This window comes from Branchiostoma belcheri, unplaced genomic scaffold, assembly GCF_001625305.1.
Source record: "Branchiostoma belcheri isolate BF01 breed outbred unplaced genomic scaffold, Haploidv18h27 scaffold98, whole genome shotgun sequence".
Classification (NCBI taxonomy): Eukaryota; Metazoa; Chordata; class Leptocardii; order Amphioxiformes; family Branchiostomatidae; genus Branchiostoma; species Branchiostoma belcheri.
In genome coordinates this window covers 219417-241527 of record NW_017804664.1, presented here as the reverse complement: position 1 = coordinate 241527, position 22111 = coordinate 219417, and the positions used below count along the sequence as shown (strand labels likewise).

Here is a 22111-nt window from a genome sequence, read left to right as displayed (position 1 = left end):
CATGGCGGGAAGATGGACACATGGCCGTTTTTGTGGCGCAAATCTGGAAGGATCTGGAAGGTTCTGGAAGGCTGTGGAAGGTTCTGGAAAGTTCTGGAAGACGGCCTGGTACAGCTGATACTCCGGCGTCATTCGGGCTACAGGTCACTGACCTCTGCGGGTTAGTACGGACAAAGGTCAGTAATCTCTTATATGGGTGTGTGATGGGGGTGTGGGGGGCTGGGTGTTATCATATAATCTTTTATACGTCATATAAGAGAAGTAGTAGGAACTCACGTCAGCATCACTGTGACCATAGAGAGAGGCATAGACTAGGGACTTTTTGCCACGGAGAGAAGGTTTCGCTGTTGGAGCGCGAAACCTCGCGGCCGCATATTACTCTCGTCGCTCAGAGAAAAAATTACGCCGACGCCCAACAAGACTGCGAAGGAGGCTAGGCATAGACTGCATGTATGAGAAAGATCATGAAGCTTTAATGATGGGTGTGAGGAGGGTGTGTGTTTGGGTGTGAGTGTGTTGTCATATAATATTACATCATGCAACAGAAATAGTATAAACTCACACAAACATTGCTGTAACCATAGACTGTATGAGAGAAGTGTTAGTAAGATTTAATGATGGGTGTGTTCAGGTGTGAGTGTGTGGTACTGACTTGCACGTTATCATATAGTCTTACAACAGAAACAGTAGAAAGTACGTCACCGTTACAGTGTAACAATAGGCAGCGGGTGTGGTGCTTACGTGCAGGCTAGCACTGAGCTAAACGTGTCACTACAACATACAGCAGATATACCTACTCTCCAAGCAGAGGTTGTGGGGGAATGATCGTTAGCTTTTTATATATGGCCGTTTTTTTTTTTGTCGCTACCCCCACCCGTCGGTGGCCAGCGACCTTCTCTGGCTAATGGATACTGTCTTGTCACCGAAAGGGATCTGCTTGGAGATTAAACATATATATACTGGGTGGGCAGAAATGTTTGAGAAGTACATGGAATAGTAGGTATTTCATAGAATATGAAGTACAAGAGGGTCGATTCTAAAAATAAAAAAAGTCAATAATTCAACGTGTGAAAATCTAAATTATTGATAGCAAAATTAGGCAAACATGGGGATGTTTTAAAACGTAACCTACAAAACCTTCTAACAGTAACAGTACAGCAAACTTGCTATTTAGGTGTGGTTTAAATACACAATTTTGATATTTAAAGTTGATTGCATTTCGTCATGTCATGACTACGCAGCAGTTTTGACATTCTCTGATACAGACCTATCATTAACTTTTAAAAATTAATCTGCGAAACTTCCAACAGTACAGCAAACGTGCTATTTATAATTAGGTGTGGTTTAAACACACAATTTTATATTCAAAGTTCACTGTATTTCGTCATGTCATGTCATGGCTTCACAGCATATTTGTGTTTCCGATTCTTGTCCAATTCAAACAGATTATCACATTTCTAACGCACTTAAACGTTTCCCAGTCCCGTTTGTTGTCATGTCTGTGTTAGTAAACTCAGCCAGAGGCGTGAGTTTGTCTCGTGGCGAAGCCTTTTCCGACTCCTCCGCAAAATAAAAATCCCAGATCAACCGAACGGTCAGCCAGTCATCCGACCGCTTCCGAAGCCCGCCGATTGGTCCCGAGCACTTCCGACGCGCGCCGCCGGAACCTGCCGATCGACATTCCACCTCGGCTGCGGGCCGTGACGTCATCGGCGTGGCGCGAGCGTCCGCAGCCAAACAGCGTGACGTCACGCCCTAGCAACGCGCGCCCTTAAAAACCGCGCGCCCGGCCCGAGTTCCTCAGAACGCAGACGACAGAAGGGAAGACGCTACCTCAGAGACCTTTTCCCGCCATTTGCAGACGACTCCAGGCGAGTTCTGACCAGAATTGGACCGACAGATCCTTGGTTGTGACAAACAACGACTTTTCTGACCAGTGTTTTCTGTGAAAACCAACCGCTGGAATTTTTGTCTCCAAAAATGAACGGTGAGTTTTCGAACTGTTTTTTTTTCTCCATTCCGCACATTCTTGACTGAAAAGGGGCGGGCTAAAGCAAACTGTTCTTTCACTGGTAATGTGTGGGGTGTAGCCGGCTGTGGTTAGGTGCCTGCAGGCTCCGCATGCCTTTTTCCGTAGAGCGTAATCGGCCGTTTTAAACAATTCTACGTAGAGCGTAGACGGACCGCTCAACGTAGAGCGTAATTCGCGTTGTAATGCGTTGTAGCCACTTGGAATTTATCGTAAAGCGTGATCGCTTCTGAAGCGTAGCCGGTTCTCATACTAGTAATTTAGCGTAGAGCGTTGTCGGGACCCCCCCATGCATGCCCCCTGAACGGCCCGAGTTGCCGGGGACTGGACGCTAGCCCCGCGGCAATGCGCTCTCCATGGAGCCGACAAGCCACCGGCAACACTCCGGCCAGACACAAAGCGGCCAGCCGCAGGGTCCGGCAGTTATGCGCTATCTGCGGTTTACACTAGCCTCCACCAGGCCTTTCCACGGGAATACGGATCGTAGAATTCGGCAAAAAAGAGAGTAAATTTGGCCAAGGGAGTCCGGCCGCGGGGAGGTAGTTTCTTTCCTTCCCTGTGCGGCCTGTCAAACCTACAAGGCGGCCAAACTCCCCTGGCAATATTCTCCTTCATATATATATATATAGCTGGCGTAGTTAGTCTGGTAGAGACTAACTATAGGTTTACACAGGCACTTCAAACGGACTATGTTTAGACAACAATACAGTTAAGCATAAGTTCAAACATGGGTTTCAACAAAAGAAACTTTTGAAACCCGATTTAGAGTCCAGAAACAGAAATAGCAGCTGCTTGTACACTTTGTACGGTAAACCCGTTGAGACACTCACATTTAACATTTTATGTCTCGGTTTGTCCCCACAGGTGCAATGATGACCCTTTGCCTGATGCTGCTTCCCGCACTGATTGTTGCAGGTAAGAAACTTTCCCTTTCCTCTCGCTTTAAAGACATCCAGTGCAGTTTTCAGGGCTTGGAAACCCGACTTATTAGTCACTTATCTACATACTGAATTGAAACCACACTGTCCCAGTGTATATTGACCCACATGGAGCAAAAATACCCAAAATCCTGACCGAAAATGGTTACTGGAAGGGCCCTCAGCTGATTTTAGGGTACCACCCAGAAAATGAAGGACTCATCTCTGGGGTTGTTTCTGCAGTTTGAAATACCCGAAGTATGAAATTCTGATTGAAATGTGCTAATGTGGGACAGTATGTGTCAGTATCATAAAGATTGCCTTATTCAGAATATTTTCAGTTTTGCTTCTCTGAGCTCGCATTGAATGCCTTTAAGAAAACTGTCTTGACGTCTTCTTCCCCGTGCTATTTAAAGAAAGGTTAGTTCTGTAAGGAGAAAACGTCAGGCGTTACCTAGGTAACCACGGGTGTAGCTCCGGGCATGTGAGATAGCGAGACCGATAAAACCGCGGTTTAACAGAAACAATGCGAACCGCTCTGATCTAAACCTCACCCGTCCAACAACCTAGGGTACAGCGTCTGATAGAAAGATAAATTCCTCCTGTGGTTTGGTGTAATTAGTCAGAAAATTGCCACTGACAGAATTGTGTTATTTTGACTCCGCGCGGCAGCTGAGTAGCCTCTACCAGGCTTCGGGAGGCGGTTGGAAAGAGTAGAAATCGGGCAAATAGAGAGATGACATGCCAGGGGAGTTTGGTCGAAGAGAGAACAGTTTAAGCGCCAAACTGTACTCTCCAGCGGACCAACTCTCCTGGCATGTTATCTCTCTATTTGGCCGATTTCTACTCTTTCCAGCCGCCTCCCGAAGCCTGGTAGAGGCTAACAGCTGAGTAAGACCAGCGCCGCTGCCAAGTGTTTGACATGAATGTCAAGTGATGTTTGTGTCTGTTTCCCTGCGAGAAAAGTTTGCCGATGTGAGAAACGTGTTTGTGGGAGACAAACAAAGTCAGGAAAAACTGAAAAGGACGTGGAGAGTCCATGAAAATTCAGCAGGGTTGAGCAAATGTCGGAAATGTCATCCCTGTTTGTCCACCACTTCTATTTTCGTCATGGCGGATTCAAATATTGCGAAAAGCTCTTGAGTGGAGAGGACAGATTGCGCAAGGGTCGCGAGGGGGTTACGCGTGGAGAGGACAGATTGCGCAAGGGTCGCGAGGGGGTTACGCGTGGTTCTCGTTATTAGCATTTGAATTAAACAAGGCTGAACACAAGTCACATTCGGACAGTCATTTGAAGGCATCTAGTGCAGTTTTAGGGCTTGGAAACCAGTTTTTTCAAGTCAATATTCTAGTCATTTATCTAGATAGTGAATTAAAATAAGGGCGTATATTGACCCTCATGGAGCAAAAATACACAAAATTCGGACAGAAAATGGTTACTGGAAGGGCCCTTGGCTGAAATCGCATTGGATGTCTTTAACACATTTCAATGTTCTTCTTTTTATATCTACGTACAGTCGTTACAGATTCTGAATTAAGAACTACGAAATATGCTTGTTCTTGTCTAGGGTCTATTGTTTTTTAATGACTTTGGACATTTATTTTTGTAAGGTGACTTAAAGCTCAAATCTGATTTGTCTTGTTACTAGGAATGAGCCATCCTGTTTGTTTTAAGCAGTTGGTCACTATGAGTCTTTTCAGATTGACTGATAGATAGAGAGAGAGAGGTTGTTTTTGAGTTTGAGATATTGTTTTGAAGTTTCGCCAGGACGTATAATGTCGTACTTTAGATACACGATCTTGACACATTCCTGTGAGCATTGATAAGCGGTAACTACATGCAGGTGTGTGCTGACCTGTGTATGTTCTTATCTTGTGAAACGACCCTTTTGCTCAAGGCGCTTTGCCGTGCCAGAAACAAGATGTCTGTATGAGGGATAATTATTTCAATAGGGGCTTGGGTCTGGACTGGCGTTTTAGTTTAGTAAGTAGCCTGGAGTCCAGCCTGGTTAGCTTTGGTCCGCTGCCCAGGTAGCGGATCTTGGGGAGCGGACCAAAGCTAACAAGGCTGGACTCCAGACTAACTATTGAGATGATGAGACTATGTTTTCTCCTTAGTAAGAATCAGTAGGTGCTTTTTGGCGTGCCAGAACATTTCAGTATGTATGGGGAAGGATTAGAGGTTTGAGTCTGCTTAGGGATGGGTGTTTGGAGGCCTTTGGAGTTTAAAATCAGCAGATCCCAACATGTCCATGTTTCTACCCGACAGAAAACCCTTGCTGCTCTATGCCGTGCCAAAACATGGGCGTGTGCATGAGAGAAGGCGACTCCTACACCTGTGACTGCACCCGGACCGGATACTACGGACAGAACTGCGACATACGTGAGTAAAAACCTCAACTTCTTCAACTCAACAAAGTTTTGTACAAAGTAGCTTCAGTATTGAGCAATAGAAACGCCACAAAGACTTCTGTTTTCTAAACATGTGTGCGGTCGTGTGGCGCAACGGCAGAGTGCTCGACTCGGAACCAAGAGGTCCCGGGTTTGAGTCCTGACATGCCACCGATCTTGTGCCCTTTGGAAAGGCACTTAACACAACAAAATGAGTATTGTCTATATAAAATCAAATCAAATCAAAATGTTTGAAAGCCATACTAGTTCGCTTTAAATAGTAATACCATGGCTAACAGTTTTTCTGTAAGAACATCCGGACTGTGAAATTCAAGATACCGGCAGAATTTTAAGAGGAAAGATTTTCAGCTTACGGAGCACATGCGGGGGGTTTCCGGTCTACTTGTTGTGTTTACGGTATTTCTAGAATCCCAATCCGACCCTCAGGAATTTTTATAAGAGGTTTAACAGGTATCAGTGTCGCTACCGTGACCGTTACCTGAACCACCACGCGAAGGTAAACACCTTACCTCAGGTGTAAATACAGGCGGAACTTCTGGTCCACAGGTAACCTGTGGCACCTGGAACCACGCCAGGTGAGCAGGACAGGTAAACTCACCTGTCGTTTGTTGACGTTAGGATTTTTCTGGTCAGGAGTTTGTGACTAAATTCCCCACAAAACAAAACAACAAGACAGTTTACGAACTGGACTGGAGTAGCGCAAACGTGGATCGGTAGTGACATCTAGCGCCGGTAATACTTAGTGCAACAATAACAGTTTCCACTTCTCCCGTTCTGCACGTCCATCAAAGTCGCAGTGAAGCTAACATGGATCAGTAACGACACCTAGCGGCTGTAATGATAAGTACAACACTAACGTTTCTGCATTTTTTCCTCCCAGCGGAGTTCTGGACTGCTGTAAAAGTTGTTCTGAAGCTAACATGGATCAGTAGCGACGCCTAGCGTCTGTAATGATAAGTACAACACTAACGTTTCTGCATTTTTCCTCCCAGCGGAGTTCTGGACTGCCGTGAAAGTCGCGCTGAAGCTAGCATGGATCAGTAACGACGCCTAGCGGCTGTAATCATTATTACAACACTAACGTTACTGCATTTTTCGTTCCAGCGGAGTTCTGGACTGCCGTGAAAGTCGCGCTGAAGCCCAGTAAGAAGACGACTCACCACCTGCTGACCAACTACAAGTGGCTCTGGGACGTCATCAACAAGGTTCCCTTCCTCAGCAACTTCATCATGAGGGCCGTTTACAAAAGTAAGGCGACCTCTAGCGGTGGGGTGAAAACTGCAACTCTCAGACGCAAATATACTAGTATTTATTTGTTTTAAACGAAAATGGCTTTTTTAGCCTGCTGTAAAGTTTAATGTTTCCATCACATATTTGTTTGTTGACATGTTTACTCACTGTTTACATGCTTGTTTACATGTTTACTGACGTGTTTGTTTGTTTGTTCACCTCCGCAGTCCGGTCCTCCACAGTCGACAGCCCTCCCCTGTACCACACAGGGCACGACTACACCAGCTGGGACACCTACGCGGACCGTTCCTACTACACCCGGGCGCTGCCCCCCGTCCCCCCGGGCTGCCCCACCCCCATGGGCACCGCCGGACGGAAGGACCTCCCCTCCCCCGAGTACATCGCGCAGACCTTCCTGGCGCGGAGAGAGTTCATCCCCGACAAGCGCAGAACAAACGTCCTCTTCAACTTCATGGCGCAGCACTTTACTCACCAGTTCTTCAAGACGGATTTCAAGAAGGGAGCGGGACGCACATGGGGCGACCACGGGGTAGGTTCTTCTCCTTCCTGACTTCTTTCCTTCCTTCTCTTCTTCTTCAAGTTGCGCTGCCATCCCTAATCTTCTCACATTTCGAATTGCTTTTTTCAGGCCAACTATAGTAATAATTTCTATCTTTCTTTCAAAAGTTTCTCTCTCTCTGTCTGTCTCTCTCTCTCTCTCTCTCTCTCTCTTTCTCCATTGACCAAGCATTTTGTGACCCTTTTTCATACAGTTGTTTTACACTCGTAGATCTTGGCTCTTTTAAATTTTCGTCCTTAATTACACCAGTAAGCTTGATAAGCCACAGTCCGGTGATGTAGAAACGCTAACGCCCCCCTCCCCCCTCCGCAGGTTGACCTGAGCCATATTTACGGAGAGAACGTGGAGCGGCAGCACCAGCTCCGGTCTTTCACCGACGGGAAGCTGAAGTTCCAGCGGGTTGGCGGCGAGGTGTACCCGCCTAGTCTGGCCGACGCACCGGTACACATGATCTACCCGCCATACGTGCCCGAGCAGAAACGGTAGGTTTGTTTTATCATGGAAGTTCGTCCGTGTTCAAGTGGATTAATTAGTTTGATCCTTCTTTATTTGTTCAGATAGATGATTTGTATTGTTCCATTTGTTCTTCGAAATGTTTCTGTTTATTTCCTGTTTTTTTTTTCTTCTTCGTTTAAATATTGTTTCATTCAGTATCAATGGAAATTTTTAATCCTATAGTATTGGGAAGGGCCCAAGATAAACCACCAGGTTTTGCCCCCCCCCCCCCCCATGCATGTCTACTTAACTTCAATTGTTATATTTCATTTATTTTGTGAGTGCAAAACAAGCAGTAAACAAACAGTGTTGGTAGAATATGTTTAGAGTAAAAACGGGGTCGTGTGGCGTAGCGGCAGAGTGCTCGACTCTGAACCAAGAGGTCCCGGGTTCGAGTCCTGACATGCCACGGATCGTGTGCCCTTGTGAAATCCACTTCTTCTTGGGAAATGTTGGAATATATAAAGAAAAGTCTGCAAGTTGAATAGAGATTCATTAATGATTCATTAATTCTTCCGCCTGCAGGTTCACGATCGGGCACGAGTTTTTCGGGCTGCTGCTAAGTCTTGACCTGTACCTAGCCCGTCGTGGCATGAATGTACAATAAAGGTATCTCATCCTCATGATTTTTCCGTGTTTTTGTCCCCCTGCAGGTTCGCGATCGGGCACGAGTTTTTCGGGCTGCTGCCGGGTCTGTTCGTGTTCTCCACCGTCTGGCTTCGCGAGCACAACCGCGTGTGTGACGTCATGAAGGAGCTGCACCCCGACTGGGACGACGAGAGGCTCTTCCAGACCGCCAGGCTCATTCTTACCGGTGAGACGCACGTCTTGAGATCTTACCAAGGAAAATCATAAGATCCTTGTCTTTCTATTCTTGTGAGAACTCAAACGGAATTCCTGTATGTGTATAGGATTGGATTGACCAGGTTCTTGGTGATTTTCTTTAATGTTCTGATAATTTGAACCTAAAATGACTAATCCTTACCCATAATACATCAATCTTAAAATCCTTTAAAGAAAAAAACCTAAGATCCAATCACAAGAAATTTAAGGGTCATATTTCTATAAAAAAATATCTATAAAGTTCTGAAGTACTGGTTTAGATTGACAAGATTCCTGTTGATCTTGATGCTCTTCGATGTTCTCTGAACTTTGACCAGAACCTTTGACCTAACCCTTCACCTTTGACTCCTCCTCCCCACCACAGGTGAGACCATCAACATCATCATTAACGAGTACGTGGATACTTTATATCTCAACCTTTGACACCTGACCCTAACCTTTCACCCTTGCCCTCTGCCCCCAGGTCAGACCATCAACATCATCATTAACGAGTACGTTCAGCACCTGAGCGGCTACAACTTTGACCTGTTCTGGGACCCCGAGCTGCTGTTTAAGGACCAGTTTCAGTACCAGAACCGCATCTTTGTGGAGTTCAACCACCTGTACCACTGGCACCCGCTCATGCCTGACCAGTTCCACATCAACGGCTCCACCTACGGCATGAAGGACTACCTCTTCAACACGGACCTGGTGTTCAGGCACGGATTCGGCACCACAGTGGACGCCATGTCCAGGCAGATCGCCGGACAGGTACGGCCAAGCTTAAGTATTCATTGTAATAGCAGCTGAGCTAAAGAGGATCTGCCTAAGATATCTACGCTTTACGTTCTTTTCAACTGATTGAAAACATTAGGGTGCTTTAACGTCTAGAGTGCGTAAATGTTTTGCTGTTTTCAAATCATGATATCATCTCTAAGTTGAAGAGAATCTGCCTGAAATATCTATGTCGTACTTTCAACTGCTCAAACAGAAAGTGTTAAATCTAGTGCGCTATTAAAAACGGTTCGTTGTTTGCGATGCGCCAATCCGAAACATTTTAGTGACTTATGTTCTCATTTCTGACCACAGATCGGCCCAAAGAACATCGGACCTGTCAATCTGAAGGTTGCCGTGGAAACCATCAAGCACGAGCGGAACTTACGTATGCAGGGGCTGAACCAGTACCGGAAGCGCTTCGGCATCCCGCCCTACAAAACCTTCCTGGAACTCACAGGTGAGCAGCGCCCTCTGGCAGATCTTACCGGCACTTCTCACATCGGCCTTTCATATTACATGTTGAATGATCGAAGTTTAGAACTAAACCTTCTAGTTCCGAGGTCCAAACAAAATAGTATTTGGAATTCAAAGCTATTCTATTGCAAATTATATCCCCATAAAGCCTAGTAACGAACTCCAGCTTTGCTCACTTGTACGTTACCTGTACGTTACCTGTACGTTACCTGTACGTTACCTGTACGTTACCTGTACGTTACCTGTACGTTACCTGTACGTTACCAATTCGTTACCAGAACGTTACATGTACTCACCTACATATATGCCATTAGCTGTACGTTACCTTAACGTTACCTGTACTCACCTGCCCGTTACCTGCCCGTTACCTGTACTCACCTGTGCCGTTAGTTGCACGTCACCTGTACGTTACCTGTGTTTTACCTGCCCGTTACCTGTACTCACCTGTCTGTTACCTGTACATTACCTGTAAGTTTCCTGCCCATTACCTGTACGTTACCTGCCCATTACCTGTACTGACCTGCCTGTTCCCTGTCCGCAGGTGGAGACGCGGAGATGGCTGCCCAGCTGGAGGAAGCGTACGGCGATATAGACGCGGTGGAGCTGTACGTGGGGCTGATGGTGGAGCAGCCTGCTCCCGGCAGCGTCACCAGCGAGACCATCATCGAGATGGGCGGGCCGTTCTCCGTCAAGGGGCTGCTGTCCAACCCGCTGTGCAGCCCGCAGTGGTGGCGGCCCAGCACGTTCGGCGGGGAGGCGGGCTTCCGCATGGTGAAGAGCGCCACGCTGAAGGACCTGTTCTGCCGGAACATGGCGGGTCCGTGCGGGATCGTCTCCTTCGCGGTGCCGGAGGACGTCCAGCCAACCGGCCTGCCGCAGGAGGAAGGCGCCAAGGCTCCTCAGGACAAGGAGGCTACTAACAACGACGCTGACCTGGTACCTGTCAACGGCGTCTTGGCGAACCAAGACAAACATCCTTCCAAGGAGGAAGACGCCACAGCTCCTCAAGACCAGAAAACGTCTCAGAGCGACGCTGACCTCGTACCTGTCAACAGCGTCTTGTCAAACCAAGACACACACCTGTCTGAAGAAACCGCCCGCGAGAAACCGGCAGCAAAAAACGAGGAGGCGTCAAAAAACGGTGTCTCCGAGAAGAAAGAAGTCCAGTCCGGTTCTTCAAAAAACGGCGCTTCGTCAAAAAACGGCTCGCCAAAAAACGGGGCGGCGCCAAAAAACGGCCTGCCGACGGCGTTTCCAAAAAACGGGGCAGCGCCGAGGACTCACGCCAACAGGACGAGTTGTAAACAATGCGACAGAGTCGAGTTATGACCACGACTTGTGATTAGGCAGAAATAATCTCATCCCTCCCCAATCAGTTTTCCCTCCAAACTCTCAGGCTTTACAGACCATCTGAAATGTGCATTTTTTGGTGGTCGCTGTTCAGAGATGAAATGTATGATATTTATTGTTCTTAAATTATTGAATAGCCATAATAATCATGTGTTACTACGACTGTTCATAAAATCTATTTATTTTGTTAAGGACTTGATGTCCTTGTAATGGTACGAACGACGTGTAGTCAGACTGAACTGTGCAGAAGTTAGGATAGACTCAACCTGAAGATTCTGGTCTCAGACCGGAGTTCTGGAACAGACTGTGAGAGACCTTAGTATTAGGTAACCCCGCAGGCAAGCTGAATTTTATGGATGACATCTACATTTTTAATGATTTTTGTAAAAAAAAAACTGTTTCACTTTTCGATTCGAGTGAAATCAAGACGTTTCTGAAAAAATGGCTGAACATTTCGTAGTTTTTAAGCTGAACAATGTTTTCCAAAACATGCAAACTACTTTTGATGGGGGGGGGGCATTGTGACATTGAATTTTTGGGTCTCCATGGATGTTATCCCTATAATTAAGTTTGTCTGGCCTGCTTTTAGGATGTTAGAAATAATTTGACCAGCTGTTTAACAGCACGACTTTTCTGTCTTAAAGACGGAGAAAAAGGAACTAATTGTAACAAGATGTTTCCAGTGTTGTACATACTTCATGCATGTTCAATGGAATGTACATATTGTCATGAAAGCTTTAAGAGATGAGATATTAATATGAAATATGTCATATTTATTTAACGACTTTGTTTCAATGATACAGAGATAGCAGAAGATAGATGGAATGTATGATGGATTGAAAAGAGGAAAGAAAATAAAGTTCTTTACTTAACTTCTCAATGTGTTCTCTTCGTCGTCCGTTCTTATACAAAATAAGAATAAAAACTAAATGTTACTTTGCCCCCCCCCACACACACACGTACAATAACTCTATTTACACCTGATATCGTAATGTTTACCTTGTAGAGTAATTAATCAGTAACAGCCGTGGGGCAGGAGACTCTGACAGCTTGTTTTCACTGCCTCTTATTTAATTAGTGTTTGCGTGTTTCGGATGACCTGGCGTCTGTCCTGGCGATCAGCAAGAAAGTTGGCCGAGGACAGACCCAGATCAGATGGAAGGGAAAAGTCACGGCCTTTAATATGTCTTGTCGTAAGGGATGAAGAAGCTACGTAAGTAAGTATCTTCACGGTGTTACGAGACCGACAAAATGGCAAATAAATACTACTTAAGTCAAGCCCCCCCCCCCCACAGCTTTTTCTCGCATCAGTCCTTATTCTGTTCTGATGAAAATTTTCTTCCAGTCTCAAACGATTCCTGATTAACATTCTAACATTACATATGATATGGAAGGTCGGCTTCCTCGGGTTTTAAAGGAAGGATTTTGCTTCCAATCGTCAACAGCACAGCGTTGGAAACTGCTGGAAAGTCCCGCGTATTTTTAGCCGCTGCTTCACAAATAACACCTTGTTTCCTGCTGACACCTGATGCCGCAGGTATTCACAATGACGTCAGGAGGTCATGGGTCATGGGGACTCCCCCTCACACGTCGGGACTTACCAGTGTCCCTGTTATTAACACAGACGAGGAAAATACGGCCGACTTTCCCTTAGAGATGGTTCAGTGAACATCAGTGGGACCACCGTGGGCGACAGACTAAGGCGAAAATCTATCCCTTCGGCGTTTTTGTGCTTTGTCTTCCCACTTTTTTGCACCGGTGTAGCGGAGGTAAGTCAAACTAGAGACAGACTTAAGATTACGTCACCGCACCTGGTATTCCCCCGCCGACACTTCCGCATTACGTGGCGACTAAGAGTCGTTTCCAGACCTCGTTAGTGAGTTGTGTTCTCTGTACCATTACCAGCCCGATCACCATGTCCAACATACTGCGTGTTGCGGGGACCCTTCTCCCTGCAGACGTGCAATGCCGGAGGTTTGTGGCGGCTAACAGGTATGACCTGGCCGAGACGGGGTACGGCCGCGCCCTTCTGGCCGCCATGTCTGATATGGACAGGCTGCAGGAAGTGGAGGTACTGAAGAGCCTGGGAGACTTGAACGTGGAGAAAGGAAGACTCCACAAGACCGAAGCTCCGCGGAACTTGGAGCGGGGCCTGAACCTGTACAGGGCCGCGCTGCTCCGGTGTGAGGACCCGGGGGAAGGCGAGTCTCTCCAACATAGGGTCAAACTCGCCGAGAAACTCAGGCAGAAAACGCCCATAACTGGATCAACCAGGAACACAAGCATTGGTTCTGTTGCAAGGACTTCAGAAATCTTTCAAAACTTGGACAAGAAACTAGCTAACGGTGGCCATATGGATTCAATCATAGAGGGCTACACGAAGGTTCTTGTAGAAGGAATAGGGGAGGAGAACAACTTGTTGGAAGTAGAGTCCATTAAAAGTCTCGGTGACGTGAACCTTAAGAGAGGAAGAGACTTAAAGGAGCCCAGACACTTGACCAAGGCTACAGCCCTGTACAGCACAGCCCTGGAGCGATGTGACGATCCACATGGGAAAACCGTCCTCACACATCGCTTACTGCACGCAGCAAAAGTAAGGAGGGACATGGCGAATAAAGGACACGGGTAAGTGTAGCTTTCTTCCCAAAATAATATTTGTACTTTTAGTACCGTTGACAACATGCTCATTTCATCAGGTTCATTCAGATGCTAAGACTCGTTGTGAATCTATTGTTAAACGGTCAATTGTTATCTCTTAACGTTAAGGTTGCTTTAATTGTTACTTTTTAGTTGCTCCCGAGAGGCAAAAGCACAAACATCTGGCCGCCAACTGGACCTACCAAAGTCACTTCGACTATTCCTGAAGGTCATACCGTCCCTATAGCTGACAATACCAGGTACGTCACGTCAATCTAGTTTTCCTGACTTTTGTAAAACGAATCCACCTATCTTTCAAAGTAAGATTACAATATTTAGGATATCCAAACGCTTCACCTCGGTAAAGTACTTCGTAAATCCTTCCTATGCAGCGCAAAGAAATCTAAAATGAACGCATCAAATTTGTTCTACCAATGTTGATGTACTACATTATTTATTTATAAGTCTATACCACGTCATTTATTTTTGATTATACAGCAAATGTTTAATATGTTTTACCTGATCGCTTTGCTTCAGGGTGTACAGACAACAGTTACAGAAGGGCTGCAGGGCCCTGCAGACTGGAGACCTGGACACGGCAGAGAAGCACTTTGCAGCTGCACTCAGGGCCGTTCATGTGAAACGTACGTACATAAAAAAAGTCAAAACACTGTTTTGATGTCTTGATGTTAAAGTATGATTCATATCGCAATTCTAATATTTCTTAATCACAATGACCCAGAGAAAAAGTATCACAACAATATATCCATGCATTTATTCAGTGATAAAATATGCAACGTACTAAAGTTAGATAAATAGAATTTCGACAGTGTTAAAAAAAGCACAAAAACTATGAGTTTGAAGACTTCTAATTTCTATACATGCGACTTGAGATATTAGTGATAAGTAAATATGTAGTCAAGTGTCTTTATAACATAAAATTGTTGATTCCTTAGAACCGAAAAAAGACCAATACATTAAAGAGGCGGAGCCCCTGTGCAGGTTAAGCGATGTCTACCTGGAAAGAGGAAAGAAGTCGAAAGACGGAAGTGACTTTACCAAGGCTGCAGCACTCCGTAATGCCGCACTGGTCAGGGCAAATGTAGAAGACAGAGAAGGCATCAAACAATCAATCCTACAAGTTAGTCAGTTATTTGTTGAGCACGTGCTGGGGATCGAGCAAGTAGTGGACTTTGGGGACTCAGAGAAACACCAATCAAAACTTAATAATGATCGAGAGCATGTAGCAAAAGAGATGGAACAAACCGAGCAGGAGATCGATCCTTACAGTCTTGATGACGATTATCCAGAGATAAGAGAAGTGGAGAAGCAGAGAGCGGAAGCAATCTTTACATTGTTCAAAACAATTGCTGAACAGAGAAAAACGTTCATATCTGACCTTGTAGATGAATGTATGGAGGTAATGGGTCCCCCTCCCTGTAAGTACGCCATGATAGGCCTGGGTTCACAGGCCACAGGGTTAGTAACCCCGTACTCAGATCTGGAGTTCGCCATCCTGATAGAGGAGGAAACAGAGAGTAACGTCGAATGTTTCCGCAACCTCACTCATTATCTGCATCTCAAAGTCATCAACCTGGGAGAAACCATCCTCCCGGCCATGGCGATCAAGTCACTCAATGATTTTTCTACAGACCCACCGAACAGCTGGTTCTACGACTCTGTAACGCCGCGCGGGTTCGCGTTCGACGGATCCATGCCGCATGCGTGCAAGACTCCACTGGGCAGGGGTGAAACAGCTGGACTTATTCACACACCAAGGGAGATGACGAAGGTTTTATTGAAAGACTTACTGCGTTACTCAAACCAGATCATTCAAGACAACCTAAATTTCCCTTTAAACAAGGGCTACCATCTCGCCAGCATATTGGGGAATGTGTGTTTTATCACAGGAGACCAGGACTTGGTCAATGTGTATTCGGGGGTGTGGCCTCAGCTACTACAAAGTAGGGTGGTATCTTTGGTACAGGCATGGAGCATAATGAATGAAAAAACAAATGTTCAAACATTTTCAGTCGAAGAACTAACATCGAGACTGCTAGATGTGAAGAAAGAAATCTATCGATTTTCGACCCTTGCAGTGTCGTGTTGGGCACTACTTTGTGGTATACAACCCTCCACAATATGGGAGACTATTCAGAAGATGAACAAGAACGGAGTCATCAACATTGAAAACGCGCATCACTTGATGGTGCTGGTCAGCATCTCAGCAGAACTGAGGCTGCGGACATACATGAACAACCGTGGACAGGTGGAGAACATGTCAGCCTTATCGTCCATGTCTGATGGCACAGATATGGGGGAGAAGTTGAAGAAAGTGTTTTACTTCTCAAATACAAAACAGCTGATGAGGTACCATTACACAGCAATGCCATTAAAGGCCTTTATTCCACAACTTTCCAAAATCCCTTTATCGACAGTAGAATCTCCTGTTCTGTTTGACAACTCACCAAAGTTACAAGCAGAGGTATATAGCAGTCTGTGTGAGTACGAAAAGATGAAGTCATGCATGGAACTGGCACTACAGGATGCCGTTGCTAAATACGGCGAGGGAACAGCACATCCTGACATCGCCAAGTCACTCAACCTCTTGGGTGGTGCCTGGAGAGACATTGGTGATCACAGAAAGGCCGTCAGCTATTATGAACAGACACTACAGATGTGGCGGAGTATCCATGGTGAGGACACTGAACATCCTGACATCGCCGCGTCACTTATCAACTTGGGTAACGCCTGGTTTCACCTTGGTGATTACAGAAAGGCCGTCAGCTATTATGAACAGACACTACAGATGTGGCGGAGTATCCATGGTGACGGACAATGAACATCCTGACATCGCCAAGTCACTGAACAACTGGAGTGACCTTGGTGATCACAGAAAGGCCATCAGCTATCATGAACAGGCACTACAGATGAGGCGGAGTATCCATGGTGAGGACACCGAACATCCTGACATCGCCAAGTCACTTAGCAACTTGGGCAACGCCTGGAGTGACCTTGGTGATCACAGAAAAGCCGCCAGCTATTATGAACAGGCACTACAGATGTGGCGGAGTATCCATGGTGAGGACACTGAACATCCTAACATCGCCAAGTCACTGAACAACTTGGGTAACGCCTGGAGTGACCTTGGTGATCACAGAAAGGCCATCAGCTATTATGAACAGGCACTACAGATGAGGCGGAGTATCCATGGTGAGGACACTGAACATCCTGACATCGCCAAGTCACTTAACAACTTGGGCAACGCCTGGAGTGACCTTGGGGATAACAGAAAGGCCGTCAGCTATCATGAACAGGCACTACAGATGTGGCGGAGTATTTATGGTGAGGACACTGAACATCCTGACATCGCCGGGTCCCTTAGCAACTTGGGTGGCGCCTGGAGTCACCTTGGTGATCACAGAAAAGCCGTCAGCTATTTTGAACAGGCACTACAGATGTGGCGGAGTATCCATGGTGAGGACACTGAACATCCTGACATCGCCGCGTCACTTAACAACTTGGGTGCCGCCTGGAGGAGCCTTGGTGATAACAGAAAGGCCGTCAGCTATCATGAACAGTCACTACAGATGAAGCGGAAAATCCATGGCGAGGACACTGAACATCCTGGCATCGCAATGTTACTTCAAAACTTGGGTGTCATGTGTGGGATTCTTGGTGATCACAGAAATGCCGCCAGATATTTAGAACAGGCTCTGCGGATGTGGCGGAGTATCCATGGTGAGGATGACGAACATCCTGATGTTGCAAAGACACTTAATGCCCTGAGACTGATTCGTCTGCTCGAGCTCATTGGTGATCACGGAGAGGCGCCCAAAAATTAAGAACGTATAATAATGTACTGGACGACTTCTGTAACAGAATAATGTACGTTATGCCAGGTGCTTCAATATAATGAAATCTCAATCTGAACTGTCCTAGTATAGCTTATACTGATGTCAAGTAAACCTGAGTGAAATCACCTAGTTTTAAGTTTTCATTCCATTTAATTCAGCCAGAAGACACGGAGAAATAAAATAGCACAGCGCACAAACAAGACACGAATACCTACTTTAAAAGCAATGGGTAAATTAACTGACTTCATGGGTTTGGTAGTTTAAGTTCATTAATTATGACCCACAGTTTGCCATGATGGCAATGACTAGTGTATTCCGTGGGGATAAGAAAAAAAATCGCTACAACTAAGAACGCTACAAACCGTGTCATAACGATGTGAACTGTAGTATTCCATCATATAGGTTAGATTAGTACGCAGGTAGAAATAGTTTATAGGTATTAAGTGTCCTTTGCCATACGTTTCCCGATGCAGTTGTTGCGCAATAAACTTTGACTTGACTTGACAAATCAAAATAAAAAATCAATGATCCTCCTCGTTAAGAGGTGTAGCAAACAAAGCACATTTATCAAAACTGTTCGTCTCCCATTGCTGTAACAGTGGGGTTCAAACAACACTAATTGACCCGATCCACCCACTGTTACATGGGTGAAAGAAGTTCCATCGATCATCGGTCTTCCTCGTTAAAGTTGCACTCTAGAAATGTTTTTCTTCTGTAATCGGGAGAAATTCATGTCCTTCCAAATTAGATACTGTTTCTACGTGAAAATTTTCTTATTCGGACTATTTTGTATTGTGAAACCGGGATGTCGTTTATGAGAAATGATAAACTATTCTACCAGTACCGGCCTGCCGCAGGAGGAAGACGCCAAGACTCCGCAAGACAAGCAGACTACTAACAACGACGCTGACCTGGTACCTGTCAACGGCGTCTTGGGGAACCAAGACAAACATCTTGTCAAGGAGGAAGGCGCCACAGTGTCTCAAGACAGGCAAACGTCTCAGAACGACGCCGACCTCGTACCTGTCAACGGCGTCTTGGCGAACCAAGACACACACCTGTCTGAAGAACCCGCCAGCGAGAAACCAGCAGCAAAAAACGAGGAGGCGCCAAAAAACGGTGTCTCCGAGAAGAGAGAAGTCCAGTCTGGTTCTTCAAAAAACGGCGTCTCGTCAAAAAACGACTCGCCAAAAAACGGAGCGGCGCCAAAAAACGGCCTGCCGACGGCGTTTCCAAAAAACGGGGCAGCGCCGAGGACTCACGCCAACAGGACGAGTTGTAAACAATGCGACAGAGTCGAGTTATGACCACGACTTGCGATTAGGCAGAAATAATCACATCCCCTCCCCAATCAGTTTCCCCTCCAAATTCTCAGGCTTTACAGACCAACTGAAATGTGCATTTTTTGGTGGTCGCTGTTCAGAGATGAAATGTATGATATTTATTGTTCTTAAATTATTGGATAGCCATAATAATCATGTGTTACGATTGTCATAAAATTTATTTATTTTGTTAAGGACTTGATGTTCTTGTAATGGTACGAACGACGTGTAGTCAGAATGAACTGTGCAGATGTTAGGATAGACTCAACCTGAAGATTCTGGTCTCAGACCGGAGTTCTAGAACAGACTGTGAGAGACCTTAGTATTAGGTAACCCCGCAGGCAAGCTAGATTTTATGGATAACATCTACATTTTCAATGACTTTTGTAAAAATAAAAACTGTTTCACTTTTCGACTCGAGTGAAATCAATCAAGTGAAATACAGGAAAATGGCTGAACATTTCGTAGTTTTTAAGATGAACAATGTTTTCCAAAACATACAAGATACATTTGAGTGGGAGGGGGCATTGTGACATTGAATTTATGGGTCTCCAGGGATGTTATCCCTATAATTAAGCTTGTCTGGCCTGCTTGTAGGATGGTAGAATTAATTTGACCAGCTGTTTAACAGCACGACTTTTCTGTCTTTAAGACGGAGAAAAAAGTAACTAATTCTAACAAGATGTTTCCAGTGTTGTACATACTTCATGTTCAAAGGAATGTACATATTGTCATGAAAGCTTTAAAAGATGAGATATTATCTTGAAAGTTCATCTGTGTTGGTAGAAGTCATTATGAAGTAAGTTTATACTGTAATTTCCAACACAACAAATTGGATATTAATATGAAATATGTCTTATTTATTTAACGAGTTTGTTTCAATGATACAGGATAGCAGAAGATAGATGGAATATATGATGGATTGAAAAGAGCCTGACGGAAAATAAAGTTCTTTACTCAACTTCTCAATGTGTTCTCTTCGTCGTCCGTTCTTTATACGAAATAAGAAACAAACTAAATGTTACTTTGCCCCCCCCCCCGCACACACACGTACAATAACTCCATGTACACCTGATATCGTAATGTTTGCCTTGGAGAGTAATTAATCAGTAACAGCCGTGGGGCAGGAGACTCCGACAGCTTATTTTCACTGCCTCTTCGAATATTTAATTAGTGTTTGCGTGTGTCGGATGACCTGGCGTCTGTCCTAGCGATCAGCAAGAAAGTTGGCCGAGGACAGACCCAGAGGGAAGAAGTCACGGCCTTTTATATGTCTTGTCGTAAGGGATGAAGAAGCTATTATATATATAAGTAAGTAAGTATCTTCATGGTGTTACGAGACCGACAAAATGGCAAATAAATACTACTTCAGTCAAGCCCCCCCCCCCCAGCTTTTTCTCGCATCAGTCCATATTCTGTTCTGATGAAAATTTTCTTCCAGTCTCCAACGATACCTGATTAACATTTATAACATTACATATAATGTCGAAGGTTGGCCTGTCGAGTTTTAAAGGAAGGACTTTGCTTCCAATCGTCAACAGCACAGCGTTGGAAAGTGCTGGAAAGTCCCGCGTATTTTTAGCCGCTGCTTCACAAATAACACCTTTGTTTACTGCTGACACCTGATGCCGCAGGTATCCACAATGACGTCAGGAGGTCATGGGTCATGGGTCATCCCCCTCACACGTCGGGACTTACCAGTGTTCCTGTTATTAACACAGACGGCACAGCCGACTAGCCTTAGAGACGGTTTGCTGAACACCAGTGGGACCACTAGACGACAGACTAAGGTGATAATCTATCCCTTCGGCGTTTTTGTGCTTTGTCTTTCCACTTTATTGCACCTGGTGTAGCGGAGGTAAGTCGAGAAAGAGACAAACTTAAAATTACGTCACCGCACCTGGTATTCCCCCGCCAACACTTCCGCATTACGTGGCGACTGTAAGTCGCTTTCAGACCTCGTTAGTGACTTGTGTTCTCTGTACCATTACCAGCCCGATCACCATGTCCAACATACTGCGTGTTGCGGGGACCCTTCTCCCTGCAGACGTGCAATGCCGGAGGTTTGTGGCGGCTAACAGGTATGACCTGGCCGAGACGGGGTACGGCCGCGCCCTTCTGGCCGCCATGTCTGATATGGACAGGCTGCAGGAAGTGGAGGTACTGAAGAGCCTGGGAGACTTGAACGTGGAGAAAGGAAGACTCCACAAGACCGAAGCTCCGCGGAACTTGGAGCGGGGCCTGAACCTGTACAGGGCCGCGCTGCTCCGGTGTGAGGACCCGGGGGAAGGCGAGTCTCTCCAACATAGGGTCGAACTCGCCGAGAAACTCAGGCTGAAAACGCCCATAGCTGGATCAACCAAGAACACAAGCATTGATTCTGTTGCAAGGACTTCAGAAATTTTTCAAAACTTGGATAAGAAATGGGCTAACGTTGGCCATATGGATTCCATCTTAGAGGGCTACACGAAGAGTCTTGTAGAAGGGATAGCGGAGAGGAACAATCTGTTGGAAGTAGAGGCTACAAAAAGTCTCGGAGACGTGAACCTTAAGAGAGGACGAGACTTAAAGGAGCCCAGACACTTGACCAAGGCTTCAGCCCTGTACAGCACAGCCCTGGAGCGATGTGACGATCCACATGGGAAAACCGTCCTCACACATCGCTTACTGCACGCAGCAAAAGTCAGGAAGGACATGGCGGACAGAAGGAGACGGGTAAGTTTTTTTCCCTACATATATCCTACAATGTCTTGTGTTTTGGATACCGTTGTCCGTTGCCAACATACCTCACAATAGTATATGCTAAGGAAATAGTTAACTGACATTGTTTCTGTAAACACAGATATAACCAGCCATATGTCTTAGAGGCATGACACTAACTACTCGCCTCTGCTATGCAGTATACAGGTGTAAGTGATCTGCCACTCCATTTGTTATTGTCACCTGTGTACCAACAAAGCTCCTGTGTTTGTGGTAACCGATGACCTTCTGACCTGTAAGGTGTCATGTTCGCTCAGCCTACTGTGCGTTTATGAATGAGTAGACAGTGTTGCATTACAGCAGTGGGTGTACAGTGTTGGTTGTATGCCACTTAACGGTTGTGTGATGCCGTTCACTTATGAATGGCGAAACAGTGTTTATCACAGAAGTGTCAGTTGTTTGGCAGCACGCCATGCGTACCAATGTTCCTGAGGTTCATTCATGTGTTA

The 22111-nt window shown here is 45.7% G+C and overlaps 2 protein-coding genes across 2 annotated transcripts in view; both read left to right on the top strand.

Annotated features, from left to right (window-relative positions):
* The first annotated feature begins 5218 nt into the window (after positions 1-5218).
* LOC109462019 (prostaglandin G/H synthase 2-like) lies at positions 5219-11522 on the top strand. The gene is made up of 8 exons (XM_019758509.1): positions 5219-5329; positions 6463-6606; positions 6816-7138; positions 7481-7650; positions 8317-8477; positions 8970-9256; positions 9575-9719; positions 10278-11522. The coding sequence occupies exons 1-8, from the start codon at positions 5233-5235 to the stop codon at positions 11063-11065; spliced, it is 2115 nt and encodes a 704-aa protein (XP_019614068.1). The 5' UTR covers positions 5219-5232; the 3' UTR covers positions 11066-11522.
* A 1273-nt stretch (positions 11523-12795) lies between these two features.
* The window catches only part of LOC109461942, a 40536-nt gene continuing 31220 nt past the window's right edge, over positions 12796-22111 (top strand). The window contains 6 exon segments of the mRNA XM_019758421.1: positions 12796-13804; positions 14261-14367; positions 14692-15515; positions 15552-16556; positions 16558-17470; positions 20914-21617. Coding sequence (XP_019613980.1) covers positions 13002-13804; positions 14261-14367; positions 14692-15515; positions 15552-16556; positions 16558-17470; positions 20914-21617 — 4356 coding nt within the window. The 5' untranslated portion in view covers positions 12796-13001.

What these genes read in the sequence shown, in the direction of transcription:
- LOC109462019 (XM_019758509.1), top strand. Translation starts at nt 5,233, where the DNA reads ATGCCGTGCCAAAACATGGGCGTGTGCATGAGAGAAGGCGACTCCTAC. An exon ending in CGCCAGGCTCATTCTTACCG is followed by an intron (nt 8,478 to 8,969) that starts GTGAGACGCACG and finishes CTCTGCCCCCAG; the next exon opens with GTCAGACCATCAACATCATC. An exon ending in CCAGGCAGATCGCCGGACAG is followed by an intron (nt 9,257 to 9,574) that starts GTACGGCCAAGC and finishes TTCTGACCACAG; the next exon opens with ATCGGCCCAAAGAACATCGG.